The 26,458-nt window shown below is 37.3% G+C and overlaps 1 protein-coding gene across 4 annotated transcripts in view; it reads right to left on the reverse strand.

Moving 5' to 3' along the window:
* Positions 1-215: 215 nt before the first annotated feature.
* The window catches only part of ZFP82 (ZFP82 zinc finger protein), a 31,948-nt gene continuing 5,705 nt past the window's right edge, over positions 216-26,458 (reverse strand). Inside the window, exons 2-6 of one of the 4 annotated variants that reach the window (XM_032614576.1) lie at positions 23,312-24,067; positions 17,817-17,902; positions 16,027-16,153; positions 13,865-13,957; positions 1,347-4,213 (exon numbers count right to left, since the gene is read on the reverse strand). In XM_032614576.1, the coding sequence (XP_032470467.1) occupies positions 2,856-4,213; positions 13,865-13,957; positions 16,027-16,153; positions 17,817-17,825 (1,587 nt within the window). In that variant the 5' untranslated portion in view covers positions 17,826-17,902; positions 23,312-24,067 and the 3' untranslated portion in view covers positions 1,347-2,855. Of the gene's footprint in view, positions 4,214-13,864; positions 13,958-16,026; positions 16,154-17,816; positions 17,903-23,311; positions 24,068-26,458 lie in introns of all 4 variants that reach the window. The other 3 variants (XM_032614574.1, XM_032614575.1, XM_032614577.1) reach the window with 3 other exon arrangements.

A 26,458-nucleotide genomic window follows, 5' to 3' on the forward strand; every position in this document is an offset into this window, starting at 1 on the left:
GGCATCACGTCACCCATTCTTTCCTGGGAAAACTCCAGTAAAGGTTCTGAGTCATGTTCTGCCCTCTTCCGCCTTCTGCCTCCTAACAGGACTAGGTGCTCCTTCCATGTTCTCCTACATATACTCGGTTCCTCCTGTTTGCAGAAATCTCCGCGTATAAGCGTCTTCCTTCATGATAATCATTTCCATGTCTTCGTGACTTACCATACCTGATTAAAGCAAATCCTGGGTACATTTTAACACAAGCATCTCAATACATTCCATACACTGTATTTAATTAATATGTCTCAAGTCTCTTTTAATTTGTAAAATTCTGTTTTTATTAACTTAACATATATTGGTTAAGAAACTAGGCCTTAAAAAAAAAAAAGAAACTAAGCCTTTTATTTTGTGGAATTTCCCACATTCTGAATTTGGCTGTTTGCTTCTTTGTGTCATGAATTTGTTCATTTATTTCCCAAGTTTCCTGTAAACTGGTATGTTTAGAGATTAAATTACACTTTTTTTGTGTGTGTGTGGTACGCGGACCTCTCACTGTTGTGGCCTCTCCCGTTGTGGAGCACAGGCTCCGGACGCACAGGCTCAGCAGCCATGGCTCACGGGCCCAGCGGTCCACAGCATGTGGGATCCTCCCAGACCGGGGCACGAACCTGTGTCCCCTGCATTGGCAGGCGGACTCTGAACCACTGCTCCACCAGGGAAGCTCTAAATTACACTTCTGAATCAATATTTTGGACAAGAATACTCCACAGGTAGTACACATCCATTGCATTACATCAAGAAGCACACAGCCTTGCTGATTTAATTTAGAGATGTTACTATAGGTTAGCGGGTTGTCATTCTGCTCTGTCCTTTAAAACCTTCGAATAATCTCTCACCTAATGGTTTTCACATCCACTGATACCATCAAGATCCATTATTTCATAAAAAAAAGTGTCATTTTTTGGATTCTATCATTCCTTTGACCTTTATTAGCTAGAATTCTCTAATAATAAAGAACTTTCCTTCACCAACTTTTGGTTGTCTTGAAATATAGTTCATAGAGGAAAGGCAGGATAAATGCTCCATTTTCCCCCTTTATTTATTAATAAATGCCCTAATGTGCTCTGTAGCTGACCAATGCATCTTGTTAGAAAAAAAAGAAGCTATCACAGGCTACAGTAATCATGATAAAAGGACACAGGATCCAAACTGAGGGGATTCCCACTGGCCAAATATAGGACAATTTGAGCATTTTTTTTAAAAGTCTACAATGGATTTTTAAAAATTGATTCTGGACTTATAATATAGGTGATTTTTAATTTCCAAATAGTTTCTTTTTATCTTATTCTTTGTTAATTTTATTTACTTAACTGAAGTATAGTTGATTTACAGTATTGTGTTAGTTTTAGGTGTACAGCACAGTGATTTGGTTACATATACACATGTATATGTATATACAAACATATGGTGTATATATATATTCATACATACAGTGAATATATATACATATATTCTTTTAAAAAATTATTTTCCATTATAGGTTATTACAAGATATTGAATATAGTGCCCAATGCTATACAGTAAATCCTTATTGTTTATCTATGTTATATATGGTAGTATGTTATCTGTTAATATCATACTCCTAATTTAATTTATCCCCCCCACTTCCCCTTTGATAACCATGTTTGTTTTCTATGTCTGTGAGCCTGTTTTTGTTTTGTATATAAGTTCATTGGTACTATTTTTAGTTTCCACATACAAGTGATACAATATTTGTCTTACTCTGTCTGACTTACTTCACTTAGTATGACAATCTCTAGGTCCATCCATCCTCTGTTAATTTTAAATCAAATTTATACAGAGGCCAGAGAGTATAGATTGTAGAATATATTCTTTTTTATGAAAAAATTGAAAAAGGATTTCTCACTTTCACTATTTTAACAAGAGTAAGTTATCTGACATTCAATAATGGATGAGTGTTGGTGGAAGGCATTTCCATATTCAATGTGCCCATAGTCATTCATATGGATTTTCAAGAGAGCAATATTAATGATGATAATAGTAAAACAATAGTTAGTAGCTTAAAATAACAACCATTTAATTGTATCTCATGATTTTGTGGGTCAAGAATTTGGGCAGGGGCTCAGTTGGTGGATTTTTCTGTTCTATATGGCATCAACTGAGGTTATTCACTGGCATTGAGTTGATGGCTGGTTTGGAGGATCCAAAACTATTTCACTCAGATGTCTGGTGTTTTCATGGGCAATCTGGAAGACTGGGCACAGCAGAGCGCCTCTCCTTCTCTAGGTAGTCTCAGGGCCTTTCCATGTGGTCTCTTCAGCAGGGTAGCCAGACTTTTTAACATAACAGTTCAGGTCTGAACTTGAGAGAGTATTCCAAGAGATGAGGCAAAATCTACCAGTAAAGTCTGGGTCCAGAAACTAGCACAGCAGTACTTCGGCTATTCTACTGATCAAGGTAGTGACAGTCTGCCCAGATTCAAAGGGAAAAGGATGTGGATTCCACATCTTGATGGGTGGAGTACCAAAGAATCTGCAGTAATCTTTATTCTGCCACAGTATTATAATTTTATAAATCAAGAACTTATAGCATCAAGCAGTTAAACATCCTGTTCAATATAACACAGGTAGGAAAGTGATGGGCTAGAAATGATGATAAGTGTCTTTCCCACATTTGTTATATTAATAGGATTAGTTTCTAGAATGAATGTGAAGATTCTCAGGTCTGAGTGATGGTGGAATATATTAAATTAACACATTCTTTATAATGATAGAAACCCCGTTATGCTAAGTCAGGTGCATGGAGGAAGCAAAAGGAACTAATTACTACATTCATAGACTAAAAAGTCTTTCTTATATTTTTACATTATGAATTTTCAGATGGTGGGTAAGGTGTGAATGTTGTCTAAAGGCCTTCTTACATTCCTTACATTCATAGGGTTTCTCACCAGAATGAATTCTCAGATGCTGAATAAGAGATGAATTAAGCCTAAAGGCCTTCCTACATTCCTTACATTCAAAGGGTTTTTCACCAGTATGAATGCTCTGATGTAGAGTAAGTTTTTGGCGCAATCTAAAGGCCTTCCCGCATTCCTTACATTTATACGGTTTCTCACCAATATGAATACTCTGATGTTGTGTAAGTTGTGAGAGTAGTCTAAAGGCCTTACCGCATTCCTTACAGTCATAGGGTTTAACACCAATATGAATACTCTGGTGTGAAATAAGTTGTGAGTAACGACTAAAGGCCTTCCAGCATTCCTTACATTCATAAGGTTTCTCACCAGTATGAATTCTGTGATGTAGAATAAGATGATAACCACGACTAAAAGTCTTTCCACATTCCTTACATTCATAGGGTTTCTCACCAGTATGAATTCTCTGGTGGAGTGTCAGTTGCTGTCGTACTCTAAAGGCCTTCCCACATTCTTTACATTCATAGGGTTTCTCACCAGTATGAAGTTTGTGATGTACCCTAAGGCCAGAGCCACACAAAAAGGCCTTCCCACATTCTTTACATTCATAGAGTTTGTCAGCAATATTAAGCTTCTGATGTCGAGTAAGGTGTGCATACTGTCTAAAGGCCTTCCCACATTCTGTACATACATAGGGTTTCTCACCAGTATGAATCCTCTGATGTAGAGTAAGTTGTCCACGAACTCTGAAGGCTTTCCCACATTCTTTACATTCATAGGGTTTCTCACCAATATGAATTTTTTGATGTACTCTAAGGTCTGGGCCACATATGAAAGATTCTCCACATTCCTTACATTCATAGAGTTTTTCACCGGAATGAAGTCTCTGATGTCGAGTAAGATGTGCCGTCTGTCTAAAGGCCATCCCACACTCCTTACATTCATAAGGTTTCTCACCAGTATGAATTCTGTGATGAAAGGTAAGTTGTTGGCGTACTCTAAAGGCCTTCCCACATTCCTTACATTCATAGGGTTTCTCGACAAAATGAATTCTCTGATGTGAAGAAAAAGATGAGTGTTTTTGGTAAGAGGACACTTTTTGAGATGTAATTTTCACTTGATTGAAATATTCCTCTTGTCCTTCAAATTTTCTTTTGGACTCCCAATCATTTTTTAAAATGAGTCTGTTAAGGCCATGGTTTTTAATTCTCTCCATTACCTTCCACTGGGATAAGTTTATTTCATGAATGTCATTTTCTGAAGATAATTTCTTGGTCTCATAGTTGGTCTCCAAATCTGAAAGAAAACAAGAGAGCAAACATGTAGTTCTCTTTTTCTAAAAGAAGTAAAATTTCTACAGCAGAAGTAAAAGACAACCAAAGTACTACCCAATGAAATTCTAAAAATAGTTACATAATTTAAAAAAGCAAAAGGCAACCCAGGAAAATGAGAGTTCATGCAGGAAAATGAGATTAGTGACTAAGTAAATATTTTAAGTCAGTGGTTCTCAAACTGAAACGTGAATCAGAATCACAAGGGAGCTTGTTACAAATACTATGATTTAGATACCACCTAAACCACTTGGATCAGATTCTACAGTCCTGGGCAGTCCTATATTTAATATTCTCCATACGATGATTTTGATGGAAATGAAAGGTTGGGAATTCATGCTTAAATTCTTTCAACAATTTCTCTTTATTCTTAGAATAAAATCAAACTTGTTAAAAGGCCTCTGCTTACCTATAACGCATCATCTCAAACCACTGTTCTCTTTACTGCTACTTGGAGAGGCCTCTTTTCAGATCTTAGAACATGTTCCCACTTACTTCCATTGGACTTTTCAGTCTGCTCTATTTCCCCACAAATCTTCTGTTTGGGCTCTTTTTTTTTTGTTTTGTTTTGTTTTGTTTTTTTTTGTTTGTTTGGGCTCTTTGCATGGCTGGCTCCTTCTCACTCTGAGGTCTTAGATTAAGTTACTTACTCTACAGCTGAATCTACTGACAGTACTTAAAGCTATGTGTTTACTATACAGTTGACCCTTGAATAACACGGGTTTGAACTGTGCAGATCCACTATACATGGACTTTTTTCAATAAATATACAAACGTATATGTGTAGAACATTGTGTGCAAGACTTGTATTGAAGTGGATAACCTATCCTTACATAGGCAGAAGATGAGTGATATTTAGTATAAAATTAATAACGTGTTAGCTTTCTTACTGTTTTACAACTTTGCTTTCAAAGAATTACATTACTATATAGTGTGCTTCTTACATAGGCAGAAGATGAGTGATATTTAGTATAAAATTAATAACGTGTTAGCTTTCTTACTGTTTTACAACTTTGCTTTCAAAGAATTACATTACTATATAGTGTGCTTCTGTCTCTTGTGACTGGATAAACTGCATATCAGCCTATCATCACAGGTAAATGGTTTTTAAAAACATGTAACAATGTTTCCAATACTGTTTTATAAATGTGACTGTAATATTGTATACCATAAAAGTTTTATGCTGATTCACTCATTACTGTATAGGCTAGGCTACCGTGAAGCATTCATATCGATTACACTAGGTTACCGTAAAGCAATCATATTGCTGCTTCTTCATTACCAATGCATAAGTCATTATATCTGTAAATAAATATAAAAATTTTCACATTATCTTTTCATTTCTGATGTCCAGTGTTAGTAATACATATAATATGTAATGTGTTTATCATATAGGACAATACTGATGTAGGTACTGACAGAAAATTTATCTTATAAACAGACAACATAAACTTATGGTATCAATAAATACAGTACAGTACTGTAAATGTATTTTCTCTTCCCTGTGATTTTCTTAATAACATTTTCTTTTCTCTAGCTAACTTTATTATAAGAATACAGTATATAATATATATAACATATGTGTTAATCGACTATTTATGTTATTGGTAAGGCTTCCGGGTCAACAATAGGCTAATAAGTAGCTAAGTGTTGGGGGAGTCAAAAGTTATATGTGGGGACTTCCTTGGTGGTCCAGTGGTAAAGAATCTGCCTTTCAACGCAGGGGACACAGGTTCAATCCCTGGTCAGGGAACTAAGGTCCCACATGCCACGTGGCAACTAAGCCCATGTGTCACAACAACTGAGCTCATACACCTCAAAAAGAGAGCCTGCATGCCACAAACTACAGAGCCCACGTGCTCTGGAGCCCGCGCGTCACAACTAGAGAGAGAAAACCCCCATGCCACAGCTAGAGAGAAGCCCGCATGCCACAAAGAAGACCCAATGGAGCCAACAAAATAGAAATAAAATAAATAAATAAAATAAATAAATATATTTTTAAAAGTTATATGTGGATTTTTGCGTATGCTGGGGGGGCAACACCCTAAACCCTGTGTTGTTCAAGGGTTAACTGTATATCTGCATAGTTATTATACATATATTACATACAACATAGAGCTATGTTGAAATTATCTATTTATTAATTTTTCCAATTGTTATTCTGCTTATTTTCTTACCCCTAAACCTCATTAAGGGCAGAAACAATCCCTGCTTTACTCTTTATTCAATAATAAATCCAGAGCACAAAATAGATTTCACTCATTTAATTCCTATACTTATATATTTATTCTGAATATATTTCTCGGCCTCTAACCTCTCACATCTTACTACAATGATTAAATATCTCCTTTATTCATTTAAGCTAGCCCAGCTGACTATATAAATGAAAAATGGTGGTTGTATTTTCCTGTACATCCTTCCATTGTTTATACCCTTATTTATGCAGTATTCTCTACATTGCCATTCCCTCCTTCACATAGCTATGGGTTGCTCTTTGTCTCCACATCACAACAAAGACACTGAGAAACTTACGTACTTCAGCTCCCTTTAAGCTTATTCTACTACTCATCCATTTTGCAAATGCTCAGTGGGTTTTGTTCCTTCATCCCCTTTTTCTGGTCTCCTCCCTTCTGTCCCCTCAGAGGCAAGACCATTCCTTATTTCCTAGAAATGTGACTTTCAGACAGGAAAACATGTTTATACCTTATTGAAGTTTATGAAATCTTTAGCAAAAAAAAAAATAGACGTAATTTGTAAGTAACTCACTAATAGGGTCAAAGGGTTTTGCAGTAACTTGAGTGTGAAGAACTTGCTAACAAAGGTCATGATAGATGTAAACCAGAGGATGGTAAGCCAGGAGGAGAAACAGCCAGAGGGGAATTTAAGTGCTGAATGAGCTGTGTATGAGAGAGAAAAATGATGATGTTTTCAAGTATTATAATATAGTCTGTATAAGATAACTGAAATCATATAGGTTCTACTAAAACTGGAAATTAATAATAACAACAAAAAAGTAAATCTACTTGGAATTTTAGAAGTCTATGTTAAATAACTCTTAGATCAATAGAGAAATAAGATCCCAAATGGTATTTGTTTAAAAAAAAAATAGTAACAATAAAAAAAACTACATTAAATTACCTGTAAAACTATAACCACAGTGCGTAGAAGAGAATTCAAAAACTTAAATACATAGGACTTCCCTGGTGGCGCAGTGGTTAAGAATCCACGTGCCAATGCAGGGGACACGAGATCGATCCCTGGTCCGGGAAGATCCCACATGCCGCGGAGCAAATAAGCCCATGCACCACAACTACTGAGCCTGCACTCTGGAGCCTGAGAGCCACAACTACTGAAGCCTGCATGCCTAGAGCCCGTGCTCTACAACAAGAGAAGCCACTGCAATGAGAAGCCTGTGCACCGCAATTAAGAGTAGCCCCCTCTCACCGCAACTAGAGAAAGCCTGTGCACAGCAATGAAGATCCAATGCAGTCAAAAATAAATAAATAAATAAATTTATTTTAAAAAATATCTTAATACATACAGCAAAAAAATGAAAAAAAAAATTAACTAAAAATCCCACTCAAAAATATTAGAAAAGCAAGCTGAAGCAAAGCAGAAAAAAGAAATTAACTATATAAAAGCAGAATTAAAATAGTTAGAAAACAGAAAAAAAGAACTAATACACAAAGTAAAACCAGATTCTTTTTTTATAAATGAACCAGCAAAACAGATAACCATTAGTTAGTATAATAAAAATAGCAATAAATAAATAAATAAATAAAAATAGCAAGAACGCACAGACGTGGAAATTTAAAAATGGCAAAGTGAAAATAATCATGATTAAATACAGAACATAGTTGGAAGAAAGATTACTTTGCCAGTAAGTTTTAAAACACAGCTAAAATGAATAATTTTATAAGAAAATATAATTTACCAAAACTGACCACAAAAGAGATACAATGTTTCAACAGATTAATTTCCATAAAGCAAACAGAGATTGTAGTCAGACTTACCATCTCCTTCTTCAAGGAAAAAGCTTAAAAATGTTATTAAAGCTTTAAAGAACAGGCCATACAAATTCTGTTTAGACTGAGAACTAGGAAAAAGGAGGACTTCCAAACTATTTTCATGATGTAATAATATCATACTAAATCCTGTTCATAAAAAGAAAACTACACACCAGTTTTCTGAAAACTGATGTAAAAATTCTAAGCATCTAATAAAACAGTGTGTCAAAAGACCCAGTGTTGTTTATTCAAAGAATGTTAAAGAGGTCCAGTATGGGGAAATCTATTAAGATAATTCAACTCATTTAATACAGCTGAGGAAAGGGAAAAATAAAAATCACATGATCGGGGACTTCCCTGGTGGTCCAGTGGCTAAGACTCTGTGCTTCTTATGCAGGGGGTCCAGATTCTATCCCTGGTCAAGGAACTAGATCCCACATGCCGCAACTAAAGATCCTGCACATGTCAACGAAGATCCTGCATGCTGCAACTAGGACCTGGTACAGCCAAATAAATATATTTTTAAAAATATTTATTTGGCTGTGCTGGGTCTTAGTTGTGGCTCACTGGCTCCTTACTTGAGGCATGTGAACTCTTAGTTGTGGCATGCATGCGGGATCTAGTTCCCAAACCAGGAATCGAACCTGGGACCCCTGCATTGGGAGCTTGGAGTCTTAACCACTGCACCACCAGGGAAGTCCCAATATTCTTTTTTATTTCACATGATCAACTCCATAGACGCTGAAAAGGCAACTAAAAAAGGGAAACATACCTGATTTTTCAAAACAGCTCAATAAAGGAGGAATAATTACCTCCCTAAAATGATAAAATATATAATACCTTAACAAAAAGACAGCTTTGGAGTTATTAGTCAAGACACTTAAATATCAGAAAAAAATGAGCGGTAGTCTTAAGAATTTAAAAGAAGAGATAAAACTGTATTTTCAGATGATAATTCATAATTGGAAAACTTAAGAGGTTTAAATAATATAAATAACAGAATTTAATAAGGTAGGAGGATATAAAAACAAAAACTAATAGCCTTTATACATACATTTAATAATAAAATATGATGGAGAAAAAAAAGATTCCAGTCACAACAGTTTCAAGAGCAAACTTAAAATATATATATAACCTTTATGAAGAAAACACTGAAACACTCATGAAGCATCTGGCATTAGATTTTCTAAAGATATCACACATGAAATCACAAGAGGGAGATTACTCTGCACAAGGGGACAGCAGTCTATCAAGGGTATTCATACTGAGAAGCTGAGCAGGTATGGAGACAATGGCAAACAACAGGGCAAATTCTGTATTCAAAGTAGCCAGGTATATCGAATCCTGCAGATTATCACCCCTGGGCCAGATAGCAACTTCTGCTGTCTGCCTGCAGAGTAGGCAACAGATATGCGGGCTAGGGCATGAGAGACAGGCCAGTGGCTGGTCATGTCCAGGGGATATGGCCCCCTCCACAGGCCCAGTTGACAAAGCACTCCTATCTCACAAGAGTTAACTGTGTTTGTTCCAAACAAGTTTAGGCCAGTTTCACATTTTCCTGAAAGTACCCAATTTAATTAAACAATATGTAAACTTATAAGTAACTATGAGAAGAGATTGGTTCTATGAAAATGAAATTGAATACTTTAGAAAAACTGGTTGTAAATACATTGTTAAAAATCATGGCTAACAGGGACATCCCTGGCGGTCCACTGGTTAAGACTCCGTGCTCACAATGCAGGGAGTACAGATTTAATTCCTGGTCGGGGAACAAAGATCCTGCATGCCACATAGCACAGCCAGAAAAACAAAAAACAAAACATGGCTAACAAAAACTAAGTGTGGAAAAAAAAAAAAAAAAAAAAAAACTAAGTGTGGGAGGGACAACAGTAAAAGATGGGGAAAACATAATAATCAAGAAGTGTTCTGTACTTGTTGCAAATTTGGTTCTTGTTCTACTTAAAAAATTTTTAACTAGAAATAGTAATAGACTATAAATTGTATGTGTGGTTTAGATGAAAAATTAAATAAGAGACACAATGGAAAGAAAGCCTTAGACACGTCAAAAGTATTGACAAAGAGCTACATTTTAATGTTGAGAGTAAAAATATTACTTCTATGGTATGTACATAAAATATCTAACCCTTTTTTATGAATAAACAAACCAAATACCAGTCCCAATTCTGTTAGACCAAAGAATTTCTATTCTATTACACAATGCTGATGAGAATATAGAAAAATATAAGCCCTTTCTTTGATCAGTTAAAAATATATGAATATAAAAAATCACAAATGTGATTCCCCCGTTTCAGAGAACCAGCTTCAATTAAATGGAAAATGTCACATAAATTACCTGAACTTAGTACTTAGTCTGTTTAGGCATTTTATTATTAACCACCTTGCTTTGTTGATACAAGACTAGGATATAGAAGATTTGGTTCCAAGGTAATCCTATTTGCATTTCAACACTGTGGACAGAGTACAAAGATCTGAAAATAATAAAACCTAACATCCGAGGAACTGTACTTCTGAAGTATCAATTTTAGTCACATCCTGAATAAGGCCATAGTGAATGCTACCATTGAATAATCCTCATTCTATTCATGATCATCTTTCTGATTTCACTGAGGAAATAACAATAGAAGAATATGCTGTCCTCTCTCCACTACCCAGACCAACTTACTTGCATTCATAACTACATTGTTTTCCCTTTAATTCTCTCTTGTTCCCTGGATCCTATCCCCTTCCTCCACTCCCACCTCAAGGACACTGCTTCCAAATTTATGCTCTCTCTACTGCATCAATTTCCCCCACCTACAGAATCATTCCCATGGGCACACAAACATGGTCTATAATTGCACACCATAAACTACACTGCTTATAACCCAAATCCCCAGTGTAACTACCAACTCCATTTCCCAGCTTCCCTTCATACATACATCTTCCAGAGTTGTCTTACACCCATCTCATCACTGCCTTACCTACTCTTTTTTTTTTTGCGGTACGCGGGCCTCTCACTGTTGTGGCCTCTCCCGTTGCGGAGCACAGGCTCCGGACGCGCAGGCTCAGCGGCCGTGGCTCACGGGCCTAGCTGCTCCGCGGCATGTGGGATCTTCCCAGACCGGGGCACGAACCCGTGTCCCCTGCATCGGCAGGCGGACTCTCAACCACTGCGCCACCAGGGAAGCCCTACCTACTCTTATTAAGTCACTCCAATCAGGTTTTCACCCTGACTCCACTAAAATCACTCTTGACGAGGTCACCAGCATTCTCCATCTTGCCAGAATCTGGGGTCAATTCTCATCCTCATTCTCTACTCCTTCCATTTTGAAACATTTTCTTTTGTTTTTATCAGTGGCTGCTCCTTCTGCATGTCCTTTGCGGCCCCCTCTTTCTAACGTCTGAATAGGGGAGTATCCCATGAATCAGTCTTTAGGCCGCTTCTCTTTATCTGCTTTCTTCTACCTGCATGTGTTCCTTAGATGAACACATTCAGACCCATGGATTTCAATTTTAACCATAAAGTGAAGACACCCAGATGGACATCAGGCTGTAACCTCTCCCTGAGCTCCATGTGTATATACATATTCAGCTGCCTACTCAGCATCTAAAACTGGAAAAATAAAAGACAATTCAAACTTAAAATATCCAAAACAGAAACTCTCAACGTCTACCTGCCAACCTGCTCTTCCTATCTTCCCTACCTCAGTAAATTGTGCTTCCATTCACCTAGCTTTTCAAGCTAACACCCTTATCTCCTCCTTTGATATGTCTTTCTTACTTACCGCATTTATAAGTCCATCAGCATGTTCTTTTGGGACTCCCTTCATACATAACCTGAGTCTAACAGCTTCTTACTACCTCCTATGGCTGCCAGCTTTATCCAAACCACCATTACTTCCAGTCTGAACTGAAACTGCTTCCACACTGGTCCTTCCTACTTTTGCACTTGACCAGAGGGATCATTTTAAAACAGAAAGCAGACTATAGCTTCCAATTTCTCTTAATGATTATATTATATGGCCCTTGACTAACTCTGATCTCATCTCTTATTACTTTACCTTCCTCTCCCCCATGTTCTAGCCATAATGGCTTTCAAACATGCAAAGCTAACTTCTTCCTTAGGCCTTTTCTATCTGCTCAGAATGCTCTTCCTCTAGAGTCAAATGGCTTGAGCCCTTACTTCACATCTCTCCTCAAATACCGTCTCCTCAAAATACCTTCCTTCATTTGTCCACTTTTCTATATGCATTTATACTTCAATAAAACTTAACTAAAAAGAAGAAAGAAACAAAGAAAGAAAAGGAAAGGAAAAAATAATGACCTTGTTTAAGATGTCTAACTTTGAATCAACAGTTGTTATTTTGGCTAAATATTTCCTGACTAAACTGATACTATCTTATTCACTTGGAGCCACTGTATTTCATTATTTTTGTAGTATTAACAGTTTTAAATATCATTTAATCAGATGATAGAAAATAAGTTAGGGTTGGGAAAAACAGCATACTTTTCTTTCCTTTGGTAGAAAGTGAATCAGAAGATATAACCTTATAAACAGTATGGGCACTGAAATGGCTCTGGTGTTACAAAAGAACTTTTAGCCTAAAATGAGTCTCCTCTGTCAGACCTGAATATAACACAGAGCAAAATATAAAGTGACAACATATATCTCTGTATCAAGAGTTTTAAGGATCTTTCTTTAACAAAAGGTCCAAAGAGAGATGAAAATAGCACAGAGGTAGAAGCTAAACCAAGGGATCATTTTCCATATAGTCTATTACATTCATGTTTCTTCCTGATGTGAAGGTAGATATATACATACATGGAAAAAGGTAAATAAAAATGATATTCTGTAAACTAAGGATCTATCTTCTAGAGTAATTCACATGAAACTTCAGTTGCTGATAAAACGTATGATATTATTACCACGTCAAGAACACTCATCTCCATAGTCTTCTATTTCCCATTTTTAATTTTATGAGAAAAGTTAGGGAAGAAAGGCTTTCCTGACCATAACTAAAACAGTTTTCCCATCCCATCCCATTCTCTATTCCCTTACTGTGCTTACCTTTATTCATAGTACTCCCTTATTACCTAACATTATATTTTCTATTTACTTACTATGTTTCTGTAAATCAGGGTAAATCCTCATAGGGACAGGGATTCTAGTGGTTTTATTTACCACTGTATTGATGGTGTCCAGCATAGTGCCTGGCTCAGAGCCCAGTTGGTCGATCGATCTATCTATCTGTCTGCCTATCTATCTATACATGCAAAAGAAGAAATCAAAAGAAGAAATCAAAATATAGATAGAATAATATTGGGAACAGAGAGCACCTTTCCATACCTTATGCCCCCTTCAAAGGGGAGGAAAATTAGAGATAACAACAACAATGAAAAAAGGAGAGTGGTAAATAGGATACAGTAGTACTATGAGTAACCCCAGCTAAGTCCTTAATTTGCTCCCAGGGTCTCAGACCTTTTCTCCTTAGGCCATGGTCTTTCAAAGTAGGTTTTCAAAACAACATCAGAAGGGTGTGCCTCTTCCTTAACTAGCAGGGAAGTTTTCTCTGGTGATGGTTTCCCCTACTCTATTGGCCCTCACTTACCTGGATATCGTCTTCTTCCTTTCCTCACTACTTTCCAGGGCTCTTTTCCTTGCTCCAATAAGGAAATCACATCTGGTTTAGAAACAAAGCATCCTGGACAGAAGAAAAGAAATGTAAGGTAATGTGGAAATAAAAAATAAATTCACAATTACTTTGATTCAGTTTTGGTTAAATTTTTAATAAACTATAGGTCAAATGGTAATTGATAAAGACTTTAGAACAAAGAAAAGTGAGGTGATTAAAAAACATCATGTTAATATTACATAAGAAATGGAGATTGCAGAGGGAAGGAAAAGGTCTTATTTTCATTTATATTCACAAAAGTACTCCTTTTCTTGAGAGCAATAATGGTTGACAGACGTCTGGGTTCAAATTTTGCCTTTGCCATAACCCAGTAGTGTGACCTTGGACAAGTTACCACTCTGCTTTATTTTCCTCACCTATAAAATAGGGATAATTATAGTACCTATTGTACATGATTGTTGTGCAGGTTATATTAATATATATCCATATCTAAACATTGCCTAGAATAAACACTAAGTGCTACATATATTTTATTAGCTATTATTTATTACAATTGCTTTTTTTTTTTTTTTTTTTTGTGTTATGCGGGCCTCTCACTGTTGTGGCCTCTCCCATTGCAGAGCACAGGCTCCGGACGCGTAGGCTCCAGACGCGCAGACTCTGGACGCACAGACTCAGTGGCCCAGCCGCTCCACATGTGGGATCCTCCCGGACCGGGGCACGAACCCGCGTCCCCTGCATTGGCAGGCGGACTCTCAACCACTGCGCTACCAGGGAAGCCCCTATAATTGCTTTTTTTAACATCTTTATTGGAGTATAATTGTTTTACATTGTTGTGTTAGTTTCTGCTGTATAACAAAGTGAATCAGCTATACGTATACTTGTATCCCCACATCCCCTCCCTCTTGGGTCTCCCTCCCACCCTCCCTATCCCACCCCTCTAGGTGGTCACAAAGCACGGAGCTGATCTCCCTATGCTATGCAGCTATTTCCCACTAGCTATCTAATTTACATTTGGTAGTGTATATATGTCCATGCCACTCTCTCACTTCGTCCCAGATTACCCTTCCCCCTCCCTGTGTCCTCAAGTCCATTCTCTATGTCTGCATCTTTATCCCTGTCCTGCCCCTGGATTCATGAGAACCTTTTTTTTTAGATGCCATATATATGTGTTAGCATACGGTATTTGTTTTTCTCTTTCTGACTTACCCTGTATGACAGACTCTAAGTCCATCCACTTCACTACAAATAACTCAATTTCATTTCATTTTATGGCTGAGTAATATTCCATTGTATATATGTGCCACATCTTCTTTATCCATTCATCTGGCGATGGACACTTAGGTTGTTTCCATCTCCGGGCTATTGCAAATAGTGCTGCAATGAACATTGTGGTACATGACTCTTTTTGAATTATGGATTTCTCAGGGTATATGCCCAGTAGTGGGATTGCTGGGTCATATGGTAGTTCTATTTTTAGTTTTTTAAGGAACCTCCATACTGTTCTCCATAGTGGCTGTATCATATAATTGCTATTTTAATGAGAGGAAAATAAGAAGTTTCCTGAGGCATTTACTGTTTTTTCTTAGGATATTCATACAGTGTTACATGCAAAGTTCTTGGATTTTTTACTTTTAATCATAAAAGTAGGTTGGAGTGAATATGTTTGTTTATTAATATAAGACATGAGTTCTCTTGAACTGTAAATAAATCCGGTTGATACCACTTACCACTAAAAAAATTATGTGTTCATTTGAGAGTCAGAGAAAAACCAAGATATAAGGTCTAGCTATTTTCCTTATAGGTATACCAACAAATAACAAAACACCTATAGCAATTCTGAGTTCAGATACAAAGTGAAGCCTGCTTTCTTTGACACTGGTAAGGTTGTAAATCACCCAGATTTCAAACCCAGTCCTTTCATCATTAAGGAAGACCTGAAGACCACATAAGGATGGGCAAGATGAATACGCTTAGTGAAGGTGCTCACTTCCCAACAAAAAGAGCTCAAACCATTCCCTTGAGAACAGGGAGCAGAAATTTAGATAGTTTCTTGAAAGATATTCCTGAAATTTCTAGAGAAGAAAGCTAATTTTGCAGAGAACAGAGTCTAAATTTCTAGAGGCAGATAACCTTACCCAATGAGACCAAGTTGCTGTAGTTCTCCAACATTACATCTCTATACAAATCCCTCTGTTCCAAGTCCAGGTAGTCCCACTCCTCCTGAGAGAAATCTATGGACACATCACTGAACATCACTGATCCCTGAAATGACAAACCATAAAACTGAAATTAAAGAATATTTGTTTTAAGATGGGAGAAAAAAATGGAAGAGATACTGCAGGAAATGGATCATAGAGCAAGCAAACAGGCTTGGGCTGGAAGCCCGTAACACAGTAGTTAGGAAATGAGTGTGCTTGAAGCAGGATGCCTATATGTTCCTGAAGGATCCTGTTGCTACAGATACAGCCTCTTGTATACTCTAGCATATCTTAACTATCCAGACACATCTGGGAAAAAAATAATCAGTATGTATGCATGTATTTACGTATGTATGTATTTATTTATGCTGTGCCAGGTCTTAGTTGTGGCATGCAGGATCTTTAATTGCAGTATGCAGACTTCTTAGTTGCAGCATGCGGACTCTTAGTTGCGGCATGCATGCGGGACCTAGTTCCCTGACCAGGGCGCAAACCCGGGCCCCTTGCACTGGGAGCGTGGAATCTTACCCATTGGACCACCAGGGAAGTCCTTCAGTTTTCTAATTAAATGAAATACTGTGTATAAGCCTTCTGTCTGTTGTATGTCTCCCTCACAAATTCTCAAAAAATGTGTTCTTCCACCCTTTCCCCTTAAAGAACAAGATTTTTTAAAAAAAGTTTTCCTATGATATCTCTATGTTGGAAAAGGATCTGAATACAATTAAAACTTTCTTCCAAGTTCACCATTGAATCAGATCATAAACATTTCCCCATTTATGACAAATTCTTTTATGAAATTTAAAAAATTGGTTGTATAATAGTCTATGCAATAGATATCTGCATGATCTTATCTATCATTTTCCATCCCTCACTGTATGCATTCATTATTCCTGAGTTAGAGGATACTGATGTAGATTCTGGATACTGGTGATCCAGAATCACAAAGATGTCATTCTAGACTAGCTCATCCAGTTCCAATATAAATGGTATACAACTCTTAAGGATTTCCAGAGAAGATACTCGAGCTCCCTGCATGCAAGACCCAACCATAATCCTACCTAGTCCTAAAAGCCTCATAAAGCATGAGATCTCACCATGTACTGAGGCTGAGGTCAACCAACAGCAAATCTTACCTACTTGGAAAACTCAAGTTTGGAAAAATTTAGCGATTTCCCATGAGCAGTCAAATGGGCCCATACTCTCTCAACTACTCAAAAGAGATGGTGAAACGTCTCCCTAAAGGGATTTCATTTCTGCTCCACTGCAGCTTTTTTTTTTTTTTTGCGGTACGCGGGCCTCTCACTGTTGTGGCCTCTCCTGCTGCGGAGCACGGGCTCTGGACGCGCAGGCTCAGCGGCCATGGCTCACGGGCCCAGCTGCTCCGCGGCATGTGGGATCTTCCCGGACCGGGGCACGAACCTGTGTCCCCTGCATCGGCAGGCGGACTCTCAACCACTGCGCCACCAGGGAAGCCCTCCACTGCAGCTTTTAGCAGAAGACTGAGCACATATAACAGATGCTGAATGATTTGTTCAATGAATACATGAACAATGACTGGAAAAAAGAGGACTCACAAGGAGGGTATTGTACTATTTATTTGGCCTCATCTCTCACTGGATTTGGAGGAAATGGGTCCTTAGATGGGGCTCTGATAAGTAAGAAGTTTCAGGATAAAGAAAAGTTTATAGGAACTTAACTTCCAGAAGGTGAAAGAAACAGCAACTTACATGGGCCATGGTTTAGAAATTCAAGAACTGGTCAGTCCTCCTTGGGGTTTACTTGCCTGGAGAAGCACAGTTCACAGAGGCCAGAGCTAGGGGGAGAAAAAGGGGGCCATGAGATAGGCCTCAGAACTCTCAAAACGACTCAGTTTAACATATTCTTTCCCCTCCCTGGACCTCCCCACCACACACACACACACACACACAGACACACACGGAAATTTGAGGAAGTATGGACAAATCTAATCCCTACTTATAAATTTCAGGGCTGATAAGGGACCACATCATCTAAACCAGAATCTCTTTCAAAACCTCACAAGCCTGCTTAAATTAAACAGATACAAAGAGAGAAATCCATAGGACCAATGCTAGCAGCCGTTACCACTGAGAAATTACTGCACTGGCAGCCCTGCCTGCCTGCAGTCAGAACAATAACTTCCAGAATCCTCTGGGTTCATAACTATTTTCAATCAGAATCATCCACATTGCTTTCCTGGATGACTTCATCTGTCATTCTGTTTCTTACAACCTAGGCTGAAGAGGTGTGAATTCATGTTGTCAGCAGTTAGACAATAACATATATCTATTTATCAAGACTTTTCACAAGAAAATGAAATAAAAGCCATCCAAACTGGAAAGGAAGAAGTAAAACTATCTCTATATTATATATAGAAAATCCTAAGGACCCCACAGGAAAACTGTTAGAATAAAAGAATTCAGTAAAGTTGCAGGATACAAAATCAATTTACAAAAATCAGGTGCATTTATATCTACTAATAATGAACTATAAGAAAGAGAAATTAAGAAAACAATCCCATTTATAATTGCATCAAAAGAATAAAATAACTAGGAATATATTTAACCAAGGAGGTTAAATAGACCTGTACACTGAAAATTATAAGACACTGATGAAAGAAACTGAAGATGACGCAAATAAATAGAAAGATATTCAATGTTCATAAATTAGAAGAATTAATATTGTTAAAATGTCCAGACTGCCCAGAGCAATCTACAGATTAAATGCAATCTCTATCAAAATTCCACTGGAATATTCCACAGAACTAGAACAAACAACCCTAAAAGTTGTATGGAACCACAAAAGGCCCCAAATAGCCAAAGCAATCTTGAGAAAGAAGAAAAAATCTGGAGGCATCATGCTTCCTGATTTCAAACTATATTACAAAGCTACAGTAATCAAAACAATATGATATTGCCCCCCCTGAAAAAAAAAAACAGCTATATAGGTCAATGGAACAGAATAGAGAGCCCAGAAATAAAACCCATGTGTACATGATCAATTAATTTACAAAAAGGAGCCAAGAATATACAGTGGGAAAAGGACAGTCTCTTCAATAAATGGTGTTGGGAAAACCAGACAGCCACATGCAAAAGAATGAAACTGGACCACTATTTCATACCATGCACAAAAATGAACTCAAAATGGATTAAAGACTTGAATGTTTAAGACCTGAAACCGTAAAACTCCTAGAAGAAAACACAGGAGGTAAGTGCCTAGACATAGGTCTTGGTGATGATTTTTTGACACTAAAAGTAAAGGCAACAAAAGCAAAAATAAACAAGTGGGACTACATCAAACTAAAAATCTTCTGCACAGCAAAGGAATCATCAACAAAATGAAAAGGCAACCTACTGAATAGGAGAAAATATTTGCAAATCATATATCTAATAAGGGATCAATTCCAAAATATATAAAGAACCCATACAATAGCAAAAAAAAATCTTGATTAAAAAATGGGCAGATCTAAATAGACATTTTTCCAAAGAAGTCATAACAGATGGCCAACAGGTACATGAAAAGATGCTCAACATCACAATTGTCAGGGAAATGCAAACCAAAACCACAATGAGATATCATCATACACCTGTTAGAATGGCTATTATCAAAAAGACAAGAAATAACAAATGTTGGCAAGAATGTGGAGAAAAGGGAACCTTTGTGCACTGTTGGCAGGAATGTAAATTGGTACAGCCATTGTGGAAAACAGTATGGAGGTTTCTCAAAAAATTAAAAATAGACCTACCATATGATCCAGCAATTGCACTACTAGGTATTTTCTGAAGAAAATGAAAACACTAATTTGAAAAGATTTATGCATCCCCATGTTCACTGCAACATTATTTACAACAGCCAAATTATGGAAACAACCTAAATGTCCATCGATGGATTAATTGATAAAGAAAATGTGAAACACACACACACAGGAATATTATTCAGCCATAAAAAGAATAAAAGTTTGGTGTGGTTGGGGTTGGTGGCTGACTTCGCGGGCGCACGCCCTGGCCCACCGGCCGGTTGGATTTGGACCCCCTGCGAAGGAAGGCCGGCCGGGGACGTGTCTCCCGCCGGGCGGAAGGGGCGGGGGCGAGGTGTGTGCATTGCCGCTTCTGCCCCCACCCCTTGATTTTATTTATTCAAGAAATAAGTGAATAAAGGGAAATTTGACAAAATACCCTGGCCATTTTCAGAGTTGAAGGCATCCACCAGGGATACTTCTGTCCCCAGCATCTACCCGGGCGGCACAAGTGGCACCGGCTGGAGCCCACCTCGACTCCAGGGGATTATCCCTCGCGCTGGATCAACACCAGCCTCAGGCCTCACCCCCATGTCCCAGCTCCGCCCGTCCCCTGGTCAGCAGTTTGGGTCACCGGCCGTGCTCCTTGACCCGTCTCTGCAGAGGTCACTGAGTGACCTTGGGGCGAGACAGGCGGGCTTATTTTTCAAGGCGGAAGAATACTAAGTGGTTTCAAGATTGCAACTTTTTCAAGAAGGGGAAAGTCCCTTCTACTTTGGCCTGTTAAGTTTTTTCTTCTTTTTCAGTAAAATTTATGGTAAGAAAAAAAAAAAAGAATAAAATTTTGCCATTTTCAGCAACACAGACGGACCTTGAGTGCATCATGCTAAGCGGAATAAGTCAGACACAGAAAAACAAATACTGTATAATCTTGCTTATATGTAAAATTAAAAAAACACAAACAAACTCTAACCAAGCTCACAGATACAAAGAACAGATTAGTAGCTTCCAGAGGTGGGGGGATGGGAGGGGTGGAGAGGGTGATACGGTTGAAGTGGGGGGGCAAAGGGACAAACTTCTAGTTTTAAAATTAATGTCATGGGTTGTAATGTATAGCATGGTGATATAGTTTATATATATATATATATATATATAAAATATAGTATTGCATATTTGAAAGTTTCTAAGAGAGCAGTTCTTATCACAAGAAAAAGAAAATTGTAACCATGTATGTCTACAGATGTTAACTAGATTTACTGTGATCATTTTGCAATATATGCAAATATCAAATCATTATGTTGTACACTTGAAACTAAAACAGTGTTCTATGTCAATTATACATCAATTAAAAAAAGAAGAGGAAAAAAAGGACTTCTATATGATAGGTATTTTATATGTTAATTGTATCTGCAGGATTGCTATGTAGTATCATAATTATCCTATCTATGCAATGGATCCGAAAATTCACACTAAAAGAAGTGAAATCACTTGCAGAAATTCAGCTAATAAGTAGCAAAGCTGCATTTGAAATCCTTATTTTTCTAACCACAAAGTCAGCTCTCTTTCACCTCTAGCTCTTGCCCCTGAAACCCAGAATCTCTTGTCCCAGTGAGAGAAACATGAGGAGGTATGACTCACTAAAACATAGAAATAACACATCAAATTACCTAAAGATATTAAACCTCGTTTTTTTTTTGTTTTTTTTTGTTTTGTTTGTTTTTGCGGTACGCGGGCTTCTCACTGTTGTGGCCTCACCCGCTGCAGAGCACAGGCTCCGGATGCGCAGGCTCAGCGGCCATAGCTCACGAGCCTAACCGCTCCGCGGCATGTGGGATCTTCCCGGACCGGGGCACGAACCCGTGTCCCCTGCCTCGGCAGGCGGACTCTCAACCACTGCGCCACCAGGGAAGCCCCTAAACCTCGTTTTAAGAGTACTGATGCCCATATTAGCAAGCCTGTAAGGATATGAACATTCTAACCTGTAGACTGCACAAAATTTAAAGTAGGTACAAGCAGCATTTAAACCATGAAAACCCTTTGATGCAGAAATTCTAACTTATGGGATTAAAGAAAATATTAAATAATTGTATATATGGACAAAAATGTAAAAGTGTGCTGACAGACATTATTCCTAGGGGAAAAAAGCTTTCCAGAACTGAAACATCCTTCAGTAGAAATAGATTTAATAAATTATAAAGCATCCATAGAGTGAAAAAACTTTCCATTTAAAAATTATGATGTAGGGCTTCCCTGGTGGCGCAGTGGTTAAGAATCCACCTGCCAATGCAGGGGACACGGGTTCAAGCCCTGGTCCGGGAAGATCCCACATGCCCCAGAGCAACTAAGCCCGTGCGCCACAACTACTGAGCCTGCATGCCTAGAGCCCGCGAGCCACACAACAAGAAAAGCCCCCGCAATGAGAAGCCTGCACACCACAATGAAGAATAGCCCCCACTCGCCACAACCAGAGAAAAGCCCACACGCAGCAACAAAGACCCAATGCAGGCAATATAAAATAAATAAATTTTAAAAAAATTTTAATAAATAAAAATTAAAAAATTAAAATTATGATGTAGATCTTTAATAGGAAAGATGGAAATATGTTTACTACATGTTGCTGAGTGAAGAATGCAGGTAACAACAGTTGTGAGTACTGTGATCCTGTCATGGCAGGTAAAAACACCTATATGTATCTATATATTCATGTATGTGCAAAGTAATCACTAAATGCTAACCTTTATTATTAAAAATTTTTTTCGATTGAGGCATAGTTGGAAAATATTATATAAGTTTAAGCTTTAGAAAGTACACAGACATACAAAATATTCAAGATATGCAGTCTTTAGAAAAACAAAATGAAATGGTTATTATAATTATTTGTAAAGTATACATATATATTGGCATAAAGAGGTACTAACAGGCATCAACAGACAGAAAAAAATCTGCAAAGATTGCTATTTCTACATTTTTTCTTTTTTGCTTACATGTACTAATTTTCTTCTTTTTGCTTACATGTACTTCATAATTTTCTTCTTTTTGCTTACATGTACTTCATAATTTTATATGGCCATATATACCCTTGAAATATATATATATTTTAAAATTTTATAAACAGGAACTTCTTCTTCAAGTAGGTGAAAGAGATATTTTAAAGCAGTCATCCCTTGAACCTGGAGGAAAAAAGCTGCTATTTTTAAATTTATTTCAGCTCCCAATATCTGAACCAACTCTATGATTTCTAAGTTTCTGCTGCCTCTCATAACTTTTTGACTGATGAATTTATCTTGGTTCTGAATTAGTCATCTTAGTCACGATGCCCTCCAAAGAGCTAATGAATTGTCTTTCTTCTGTTGGTCTCGCTCTGCATCAACATCATGAGGAAAAAATAAACTGTGAGACAAAGCTTATTACATAAAATCCAATGACCTCCACAGAAATCTGATGGGTTTGGTACTATTTGGTCACAACCTGATAGTGCTTGCTATAATCAGATGATGTCTCCTTTCCGGGAACTCCCAAGCCATGCCATCAGACTTCTTCATTGACTTTATTTTAGTCTTATTCCTGTAGAGGTTTATCTACCTTGATAGATAAAAAGCAACTTAAGGATTTTAGTTACTGTATTTTCCCCAAGCACTAGCACAGGATCTGGCATGATATGAGTTCTTTTTAAATGTCTGATAATTTAACCTAGAAATTCCAATTCTAGGAATTTATCCTTAGGGAATATTTGTAAAAGTATACACAAAGAAGTATATGCAAGGAAGTTCTTCAAAGAATAATTTATAACCAAAAGAATACCTAACAATAGTCAACAAGCTAAATAAATTATGTTCCACTGTATGATGGCATATTATACAATTATTAATAATGATGATACTGGTTCATATTAATTAATGAAGAAAGATATCCATGATAAACTGCCAAGTACACTAGGCAGACTAAAAAGAATATGCACAATGTTGGGAGGTGATTGACTCTCACATATGAAAAACACAGGCTTTGTTGTCAGGATCCAGTATGTGAATCTAAGCTCTGACAGTTATCAACTAGGAGGCTTTGGACACGTTACTAATTTTCAGTGCCTCTGTTCCCTCATAGAAAAACTGGAGAATAATAACAGTATCTAGGGGACTTCCCTGGTGGTCCAGTGGTTAAGACTTCGCCTCCCAATGCAGGGGGTACAGGTTCGATCCCTGGTCGGGGAGCTAAGATCCCACATGCCTGGAAGCCAAAAAATGAAAACATAAAAACAGAAGCAATACTGTAACAAATTCAATAAAGACTTTAAAAATGGACCACATCAAAAAAATACAGTATCTATCTTATAGGGTTGTTGTGAACCGTTAATATAATACATATAAAGAACTTAAAGCAGCTTATTATAAGCACTGAATAAAATGAAAAACATGTCCATTCTATTTATTAAAGAAAATTATCTTTAACAATTTTTAATTAAAAATTTTAAATTTTTGATAAATCATCTCTAATAATTTTTTTTTAAGGAACATTTATTTTTTGGCCGCATCGGGTCTTCGTTGCTACGTGCAGGCTTTCTCTAGTTGCGGTGAGCGGGGACTACTCTTCGTTGCGGTGCGCGGGCTTCTCATTGCAGTGGCTTCTCATGTTGCGGAGCATGGGCTCCAGGCACGCGGGCTTCAGTAGTTGTGGCACGCAGCCTCAGTAGCTGTGGCTCATGGGCTTGGTAGTTGTGGCTCGCGGGCTCTAGAGCGCAGGGCCTAGTTGCTCCACGGCATGTGGGATCCTCCAGGAGCAGGGTTCAAACCCGTGTCCCTTGCACTGGCAGGTGGATTCTCAAGCCACTGAAGCCCTCTAATAATTTTAATACTAGCATGCCCTTTCTCTTTTTTCTTAACAGTAAATTTTTTGAGATTTTCACAACTGGCCTTTCTTAACAGCATCAATAAATTTTAGAACTAGGTTTAAGAAAGTAATTAACAAAAATCAATGCCTCCATAACTAAAAAGTGTAAATTCTTGAAAAGTTTTTCAAATTAGAGGGGAACCATTGCACTCCCCTTTACCCTGTATAGGCATAACAATATAATAAATCTTATGACTGCACTGGATTGCTTTTTCATAGTGTTGGAGAGTCTTTATCTTTTTAAATAACCAATTTTTATGATTCTATTTTGCAAACCAAACATATATACACAAGTGCACAAAAAAATATTTGGAAAAACAAACATCAGAATTGTAATATTCATTAACTCTGGATGATGGGACTAAGGGCATTTAAAATTTTCTTCTTAAAACTTCCTTAGGTTCCTGCATTTTTTTTCTTTTTACAATAAACCTGCATGAATTCTATCATCAGAAACAAAAATTAAATTACTATTTCCATACAAATAAAATAGAGTTGGGAGAGGGAGTACCTTCCAGTTGTTAAGAGAAATGTGAGTCATAGGCCTGTGACATGAGAGGGTTCTACACACACACACACACAGACACACACACACGCACACACAAATTAGCATGGCAGAAATAAATAACTGTTCTTTTACTGTTCATCAAAACGATAAGCTATCTTCACAATCCTTCTCCTGTAACTGAACACAATGAAGGTAAACAGCATTCCCAAATTTAGAAAGAGTATACCAAAGCAGACAGAACAGTATTTGGTATACAGCGGATGCTTTACCTCCTCCTTTCTCCACTGAATAACTATTAAATTTTCATATTAGATATATCATTGCAAAATGTCACACAAACCCCTAGTTTATTAAAAGGAATTCATACATAACTAAAAATGTCTTGAGTCATCTTGTTCAAAACTGTAACTATTGCTTAAAATTGATCATTTTACTTCTTTTCCTTCTCATGAGTCAATACCAATGGCATAAAATTGCATCATATGGATGGAATGTGATTTATTTAATAATTTCCTATAATTAGACACATTTTAATTGATCTTATCTTACCTTATTTTATTTATTTTTGGCTGCACCACGCAGCTTACAGAATCTTAGTTCCCTGACCTGGGATTGAACCCAGTGGCCCACGGCAGTGAAAGCGTGGAGTCTTAACCACTGGACCCCCAGGGAATTCCCATAGATACTAATTTTATATAGTTCTTATTTCAAAGAACATTCTCAGACATTAGCCTTTGATTCTAGGCCAATGGATCTGAATCTTTTTGGGTCATGTTTGACAATCTCATTAAATTACGGACTTCCTTCCCAGAAAAATGGCATATTATCAACTATTATAATTTCACATACAATCTCAAGGGGTTTCTGGTAAAGTGAAAGCCCCAAATGGATTTAAATTACCACTAGTTAAGAATTCCTATTCAAACCATTTGAGTACCTCATTTTTAAAAAAATTTTTTATTGGAGTATAGTTGCTTTACAATGTTGTGTTAGTTTCTACTGTACAGCAAAGTGAATCAGCTATACCTATACATATAGCCCCTCTTTTTTGGATTTCCTCCACATTTAGGTCACTGCAGAGCATTGAGTAGAGTTCCCTGGAGCACCTCAATTTTTTAAACTAGGAAATGTTCAACACAATTAGCATGGTATTTCCATTTTTCCTGATCTATTGGAGGCCGATGGGGAATTGCTCCAAATCACCACTTAACAACAAATAGCTA

Source organism: Phocoena sinus, chromosome 19, assembly GCF_008692025.1.
Source record: "Phocoena sinus isolate mPhoSin1 chromosome 19, mPhoSin1.pri, whole genome shotgun sequence".
Lineage (NCBI taxonomy): Eukaryota > Metazoa > Chordata > Mammalia > Artiodactyla > Phocoenidae > Phocoena > Phocoena sinus.